Source organism: Pteropus vampyrus, unplaced genomic scaffold, assembly GCF_000151845.1.
Source record: "Pteropus vampyrus isolate Shadow unplaced genomic scaffold, Pvam_2.0 Scaffold36, whole genome shotgun sequence".
NCBI classification, from domain to species: Eukaryota; Metazoa; Chordata; class Mammalia; order Chiroptera; family Pteropodidae; genus Pteropus; species Pteropus vampyrus.
The window spans coordinates 5,181,677-5,190,037 of NW_011888817.1; the positions used below are offsets into that span (position 1 = coordinate 5,181,677).

The 8,361-nt window shown below is 42.9% G+C and overlaps 1 protein-coding gene across 1 annotated transcript in view; it reads left to right on the plus strand.

Annotated features, from left to right (window-relative positions):
- Positions 1-8,288, plus strand: part of LIN28A (lin-28 homolog A) — a 15,834-nt gene extending 7,546 nt beyond the window's left edge. The window contains exons 3-4 of the mRNA XM_011357665.2: positions 4,544-4,728; positions 5,437-8,288. Of these exons, the coding sequence (XP_011355967.1) occupies positions 4,544-4,728; positions 5,437-5,650 (399 nt within the window). The 3' untranslated portion in view covers positions 5,651-8,288. The remainder of the gene's footprint in view (positions 1-4,543; positions 4,729-5,436) is intronic.
- Positions 8,289-8,361: the final 73 nt, after the last annotated feature.

Sequence of the window (8,361 nt, forward strand, 5' to 3'; positions counted from 1 at the left end):
CATAAACTATCAAACTGCTTCTGGGAGAACTGGTTGGTTTCCTAGCCCCATCAAACCCTCTACTTTCAGGACACCTCAGGATTGAGTCATTAAAATTAATTTCACCTGTTTTTTACTTTTTAAATATGGCAATTAGAAAGTTTAAAATGTCTATGTGACTTGCATTATATTGCGTAGCACTGGTTAATGGAGTCAGGCTAGTTTCATTCAGCCCAGTTCTGCCTTTCACTATGAATTTGGGGCAAGGTGCTTAACCCCTCTGCCTCTATGACCTCAGCTATGACACAAGAGTCAGTAAGGCCTACCTTACAGGCTTGGTGTGACAGTTACATGTGTTGCAACATGTAAAGTGCTTAAAACACTGCTTAGCCTATAATCACTAGTAATTTGGGGGAGCGGAGAGCTTAGTTTGTTCCACAAATGTGTGTGTACTGCTGGGTATCTAGAACTGAGGATATGGAGCTGTACTAGATATTCTTGAGCTGGAATGGTCGAGTGCTGCAAAAAAAACTAAGAACCCCAGCTTTGATGCCACTGACCAAAGCGAGTATCCTGAAATCCTGATTTTGCCACTTATGTAGAAAAGAGCAGTGTGACCAAAAAATGGGCTGTTTTAGAGGAGGCAGGGACTTCATTAAGCCTGCTTTTACAGATTAAAGAATCAGAGTACCCAACTTTCACAGAGCAAATTAAGGGAAATTCAGATTCCTGTGAGCTTTTTACTCCACATTCCCTGAGTGACCCCTAAGGTCTTTTCTATCTCTAAACTTAATAAAGGCATAAGTGGATGCTGGGATGGGGGAATTTGATGTGGGGGAAGGCTGGAGTAGATAATGATGAGGTATGAAGGGAGCAGAAGTCCTTCCCTGCCATTCAAAAAAAATTTTTAGAGACTTCAGAAGCCGTTTTCTGTCTATTTAAATGCCATCTTCCCCTGCGCCATGTACCTCCCGCCCATCCTCCTTCCTTGAACAAACTGGGAAAGGAAGATAGGAGGTCTGCTTCCTCCAACACTTTTAAAATAATTTATCTGAATGAGTGACTCTAATTCAGGTTCCTGTGTGAACGATTTGACCTAAGGCACGGCACGGGAGGGGAGGGGGTGAGATCCTGTTTAGTTCCACCCCTGGAAGCATGGAAGCATGGGATGTCGGGTCAGAATGAAGGAAAGATGGCTGCTAGCGGTGACTTTAATAGACCCAGCAAGCTTGACTGGGGAAGAAAAGTGTCTATATGTTTCTAAAATGGTGACCATAACCCCAACGTGAAGAGGAAGGAAGGAACTGATGAATGGTGAATGGGGTGGGGGGTTGCGGGGGATCTGCAGCCTCTGGAACTCCAGGAATCTAACCACCAGAACCAACCAGTGTCAATTCTTTGTTTCCCGGGGCTGGGCTCTATTGGGGGAGCTCAAGCTTTGCCCCTCCCCCCAAAGCCTTTTCTTTTTTGGATGGGATGGGGAGAGGGGCGGGGACCTGCTTTGTGTGTGGTTGGGGCTGGGGTGGGGGTGGTAGCAAGAATTTCTGGCTTTCCTGATGCAGGCCCTGTGAGGCTGGCTCAGTGGGGCTGCATGCTGATTACCTATCTGATAAGAGAGGAATTCAAACTATTTGTTTTAGGAAGGGGCAGAGTGGGGGCAGGGAGCCACCCTTGGAGACCACCAGTCTAAATCTAGACCAGTTATGGTGAGGTGCCTGCAGCGTTTTTTGTTTTTTGTTTTTTGTTTAACTCTTTGAAAGTCTTAAGCAGAACTCAAATCCTCCAATAATGGAGAGGGTGACTGGTGAGGACTAGTCAATTTCATATTGTTCCCAGTTTATATTATCCTCTTGTCACAGTAAGCCTATGAGATATAGATAAAGGAGAGTGTTGTCCTCAGTGAACTGGAGATCAGAGAGGGGATGTTTTTCTGAGTTTCCAGGGATAATGATAAAAACCAGATTTAAAATTCTGAGTCTTGACTCTTGGTTCCCACCGTTACAGTCTGAGGAGGTTGGTAATTGCCACTCATTGAGCATTTAGTGTGTGGCTATGTGTTAATTTCTTTTCGAGCATTACTCACAGCACCACTATAAAATTAGTATTTACTCCCATTTTGTAGATTAGCACGGAAAGGAGGGAACAAGGCCCTCAGATTCCAAACCCTTGTTGTGAAATCACTTATCTGCTGAATCACAGCTAGGCCTAGGGGTGTCCCAGGCTGGGAGCTCACTAGGCAAATGGGAGATGCTGGAATTGCCTGGGTCAAGAATGTTCTTGGTTCAGCTCCTCAAGCACCTCCTGACTGACTGGCTTGTCCCAGCTCAATAAGAGACAAGTCAAATCCAACTTCATATTCAGGGTAGTAACTGCAACATGGAAGGGGAAGGGTGCTTGCACCTTTCTTCAGTGCTTTCATTTCCTGCTTTAATGCTCCACCTCTTCCCTCACATCAACACTGGGGAGGAGGTCCTCCTGGGGGATTAAAAAGAAGTGAAAGCACTCCCAACCTTTGTTATATTTCCATGATGGGTGGAGAAAAGCTACAGATAATAATACATGAAACATTTACCGAGCACATATTCTTAATGTTTCTACGTCCACGTGATCTTCATTAGAGCTCTACCTAGATAACCTTGCTGTTAGCTCACTCTGAAGGATCTGAGGCCCAGAGGTGAATGACTGTCCAAGGCCATGCAGCCAGAGATTGATGAACCAGTCTGTCTGGCACCTGAGCCTATGCTCTTAACCAGTTACCTCAACAGAAGTTTTGTTTCAAGCAATACCATCTAAATTAAGACAAAAATGGAAGTGATTGAGGGATTGGGGGTCCCAACAACTGGCTTCAAGAGCATGTTTTACCAAAGACACAGTTTGAAATAGTCACCAGCGGCAGCAGAAAATACTCATTCTACTTATTCATGTTCCCTCAAGCCCCAGCTCTAGGTACATGGTGATCTCTTTTGCTTCTCTGATCCTTGTTTTCTATGATAACTACACCTTGTTGACATTTGGCACTCTTCTGATGCTTTACTATAGTGGATGGTGTTATGTGGATGGAGGCTATTCTGGGTAGGTCCTGGGAGGGGCTGTCACATCCAGTAATGTGTTGTTGAATCAGTAAGTAGCAAGGGGTGATGGGGCTGTAAGCTTCAAATCAGGAACCCTGATTTCTTCTGACACTGGATTTGCCACTCAACTAGCTATTTTTGAAGGCTGCTATGCTCTTTACAAGTGTCAGTATTTTTAAATTTTGATACAAATGTAGTGTCTTGATGGGATTGTTCCACACATTGTAAATATTTTTTCCTTTAACAAGATAGTCTGATCATTTTTCCAAGGCAAATAATTAAAATCTACCTCTTTGTTCATTAATTCACCTCAAAAATGTGTGAGGCATTACTTAGGCATCAAAATGCATCAGTGAACAAAACAAGAACTTTACATTCTTTTTAATGGCTGCATCGTGGTTATTTTTTACTAATGAGATTGAACATGTCATGCTGTCCTACAAAATACCTACTTCTGTGATTCTTTTTTTTCTTACTGAATTATAGTAGCTTTTGGTAGTTTTATCATTCTAATTATCTGTCTTGACTTTTACAGTTTTTTGGTGTGGGTGGGTTTTTTTGTTTGTTTTGTTTGTTTTCTGGCATTTAGATATTTAAGTCCTCTGGAATGTACGTTGCATACGTATAATACAAAGTGTACAATTCTGGCTTCATTTCCAAATGGATAGCTAATTTTCTCAATGGTATTTACCGAATTGTTTTTCTTACCTGTTGATTTCTCCCCATATACGTGGTTCTCCTAGTGGACTTTTCCCTTATAAATTACAGACTCATCTGCTTGGGTCATACTGTCTTTCCTCAACTTTCAGCAACATTATTTTTGATATGATTTTAAACTTGGAAAGAGGTTGCAAGTACTAACAATTCCCATAAAACCTTCACCCAGAATCATCAAATCTTAACATTTTGTCCCATTTCCATTATTATTTTTTGTTGTGCAGATAGACTTAATTTTTCTCTTCTTAACCATAAGTTGCAGACATCAAGCCCCTTCATTTCTAAATATTTCATTGTAATTGTCAATATTTTTTCCTGTTCTAGGATCCAATACCAGATCATGCATTGCATTTAATTGTTCAGTTTGTTTACTTCAGGCTTTCTTTCATAAACTTGACATTATTGAAGTGTACAGGTTTATTATTTTATATTTTGTGATTTTCTATTTATTGTTTTTTTTTTTTTATAAATGCTATTTAAAATTTTTTTCTTCCGTTCTACTTTACTCAGAACTTTGAACGAGAATAGCTGTAAAAAATGTAATGGCATCTGTTTATATGATTGTTTTTGTTAATATAATGTAGATTTCTTGTTCTTAATTGTGGTGACTGACTCTTGGAGTCAGTTTCTTTACTGATAAAATGGAAGTATTACCACACTTGTTCTTCCTACATTACAGGAATACATGTATGCAGGTGTTTTTGGGGGGTTGAGGGTTGGGAGTTGGTATAATGATGGAGACTAACGTTAAAATCTACCATGTTTCCCTTCCCCAGAGTAAGCTGCACATGGAAGGCTTCAGGAGCCTGAAGGAGGGTGAGGCAGTGGAGTTCACCTTTAAGAAGTCCGCCAAGGGCCTGGAATCTATCCGAGTCACTGGCCCTGGAGGGGTGTTCTGTATTGGGAGTGAGAGACGGCCAAAAGGGAAGAACATGCAGAAGCGTAGATCAAAGGGAGACAGGTATGGATTGGAAGGTGGTTTGTGTGGGATGGTAGGGACGTGGCTGAGGATGGGGCGAGCTCTCCCAATCTTGCCCCATTTCTTGGACCAGGTTGCCAAAGATAAAATGAAGCCTGTGGTCCCTGGCAACATCTGGATGGTTGGGGTACCTGCCATAGATGTGGGAGGTGAGGAGAGAGGATAGTGTGTGAGAAGGGCACCTAGCTCTTCTATCTGGCATGTAATTTTGCTCGGTGAACTCTAGCCTCAATTGCTAAGTAGGAATAGTGAACCTAACCTCACATTATTTTAGAACTGAAGGAGACCATGAATGTGAAAGTGTTAAGTGGTGGGGACAAGATGGTGTATCCGTACCTGTTGCTTCTTCACTAGGTCTCTAAATTGTTGGTTTCTTTCATCGTATCTCTGTGCTTGAGTAACAGGTACAGTTTTAAGAGTGTGGTAGAGTCTTAACTATCCTCAAAATTGCAATTCCCAGTTGGGGTCTGTGATTTTCTATTCTTGGTATTTTGGTATTTTCAAGTTGTCATGAATCTGAAGATATCATCTAGACAATTACAGATTTGGAAAGATATCTAGTCATATTCCTACTCCAAGAAGGGAAGTGAGTATAACAACTGGACCATGGCCCAAGTGTCCTCACTCAGAGAAAGGCTTCTGATCTCTTCTTAACTCCTTTCTCAATTTTACCATCCTGTTTTGTACTAGGTGCTACAACTGTGGAGGTCTAGATCATCATGCCAAGGAATGCAAGCTGCCACCCCAGCCCAAGAAGTGCCACTTCTGCCAGAGCATCAGCCATATGGTGGCCTCGTGTCCACTGAAGGCCCAGCAGGCACCCAGCTCACAGGGAAAGCCAACCTACTTTCGGGAGGAAGAAGAGATCCATAGCCCTGCCCTGCTCCCGGAGGCCCAGAATTGAGCCACAGTGGGTGGGGGAAGGGGGCTAGCCTTTTGTGATCAGGAAGTTTCTAGGAGCAGGCATCAATCGGCAGAATGGAGAAAGTGGGGACAGGGTGGGTAAGGGGCAGCTGGCACTGCCATGTATCTCAGGCCAGGGTCCACAGCATCACTCCTTCTTCCCTTTTGTCAGGGGCAAAGGAGTGAAGCAAAGGAACTCCAACCATGCTCTATTCAAATGCATGTGAGGGATTTGGGGGAGATCCCTCCCCTGCAGTGCTTTGTCTGAGTCTCCAGACCCAGAATCTCCAGCTTTTGAAAGTAAACTGGATATAGGGATGTTGTTTTCCTTTTAAAGAAGGATAAGTAATATTTCCAATGCCAGAGTGAAAAGATAAAGCATGAGACCAATCTGATGGACCCAACCCACAAACGACTACATTCCATGGGAGGGAATCTCTCAGGGGTAAGGCAGGGTTTTTCCACATCTTGTCATCACATAACCCACTCTTGGGATAGGGTGCTGAGACTGTCCCAAGCAGTGAGTTGTGACGATAGGCAAAAACAATGGTTAAGGGAACGGCTGCAAACCTGCTGCTCCTAAGCTCACTTCCAACCCATTCTGGGCCAATACAATTTTATTTATTTGGTCCCTTGGATAACTGCACCTTGGGTCCCACTTTCTCCAGGATGCCAACTGCACTAGCTGTGTGCGAATGACGTATCTTGTGCATTTTAACTTTTTTTTCGTAATATAAATATTCTGGTTTTGTATTTTTGTGTATTTTAATCTAAGACCCTCGTTCCTGCACTGTGTTCTCAGGTACAAGAGCAATCTCAGGGATAAGTGGACAGCAGCTCCGGGTCTGCACAGTAGGAATATTTTTTGTTGTTTTATCACCAGGGAAAACAGCTATTTGGAGTATATAGCCTATTGAACTACCTCATTTTTGCCAATTAGAGCTGGCTTTTCTGCCATAGCGTCCTCTTGAACCCCCTCTACCTTCAGTGTTTCGTGGAAGACTAGGTTGGCCCCATGACTTGATCTACTGGAATATTGGAAATTGGTCTGAACAGGAATGGGTGGTACAGAGGTTAGGAGAGGCCGAGCCAGGTAAAAGGTGCAGAGGGGAAGCCAAGATTAGGTAAGGGTTGTCTATATATGTATAATAAAGGATTCCTGTTCCAGACCTCTAATTCCAGGGTTTGGGATTCACTTTACATACCAGATCCATCCTTCACTGGATTGGGCTAGGCCTACCATGCACAACGAAGTGTGTATGTGTCTGTTTATAAAAATATATCTATATATATAAGTTGGTAAAGACAAATTTTAAGAACAGTAACTCTGTACCCATCTTCAGCTGCCCAGGGATGGATATATGAAGCAAGGACTAAATTCCTTAACCTTTAAAAATTCTGGGCTTTTCCTCTTTGGCTTCCAGAGGGACCGTAAGTGCCCAGGGCCAGTGTCCTGCCCTACCGCAGCAGTGGTTAATGTCGTGGTAGCTAAAGGAGAAAAGAGGGTTTCGTTTACATGCCGTGAGATCACCAAACACCTACCTCTCTGTGTCGAAACGGGGCAAATGCAATAGAATGCATTGGGTGATGTGTGTCTGATCCTGGGTTCTTGTGTCCCCCCCGCAGTTGCTGCCCCCTCTAGTTTTGTATTTGTTGGGCTTTGTGGGACTTCACGAGTAGCTGATTTGGTGATTGCTAGGTGGCCTAGTTTGTGTAAATATAATGTGTTGGTCTTTCTCAATGTTCTTTTGGGGTTTTATTGTTTACAAACTTCTTTTTGTATTGAGAAAAATAGCTAAAGCATCTTTGACAAAAGGTTCTGCACCAGGCAAAAAGGGTCTGAAAGATAAGCTTGGGGGATCCCTCTTGAAGTAGGGGTCTTGAACCATCCTTTCTTTTGTTTCCCCTACTCTTAGTTCTTATTTTGAACCAGATTTTCTGTCCTAACAACTTGACACCTACCCTATCTTGCCCCCTCCCTCAAGCCCACACGCTCACGTACATATATTTAGTTTTGTGGAGTGTATCCCCAACTCTTAAATTTTGTGCAAAAAAACCTGAAGAAGCTAAGAATACTCCATCCCTTGTTCCAATCTCTTGCATCAAGACCATTCCTTGACATGTGATTCATGCCAAACACTTAGATTGCATATTTAGTTAGATCAAGCCTACTTTATTCTCTAATCCTAGGGTAGAGAGAAGCCTTCCATTTTGAAAGTGGGGTTGGAAGACCAAGAAAGGGAAGATGAATGTATATCCAAGTCACTCCGGAACTTTTATGCAGGTGTAAGAATCTTATGTCAAAGTAGCCACAAGATTGTTTTATAGGAGACGGACGAATGTAACTCCATGTTTACGGCTAGAAACCAAAGCTTTGTGTGAAATCTTGAATTTATGGCGGGGAGGGAGGGTAGGAAAGCATGTACCTGTCTGTTCTTTCCCTGATCCCTTCCCCTCCTTTCTCAACTGCAGGAGACTCTGAGCCCCCTTGGGCTTCGGTGATCCCCATCACTGGGGACTGTTTATTCGGTGGTTGATTTTGCTGTGCTGGGTACTGGCATCTGCTATCATTTTGTAACACACATGCTGACCTTTTCCCTTTCCCTCTTTTCCCTGGGAAAATAAAGACTTATACTGAAACTGTCATCTTATTAGATATTTAGGGTGCTTTTCTCTTCCCAAAATTCCCACCTTCTTGGATTGGGACACAGA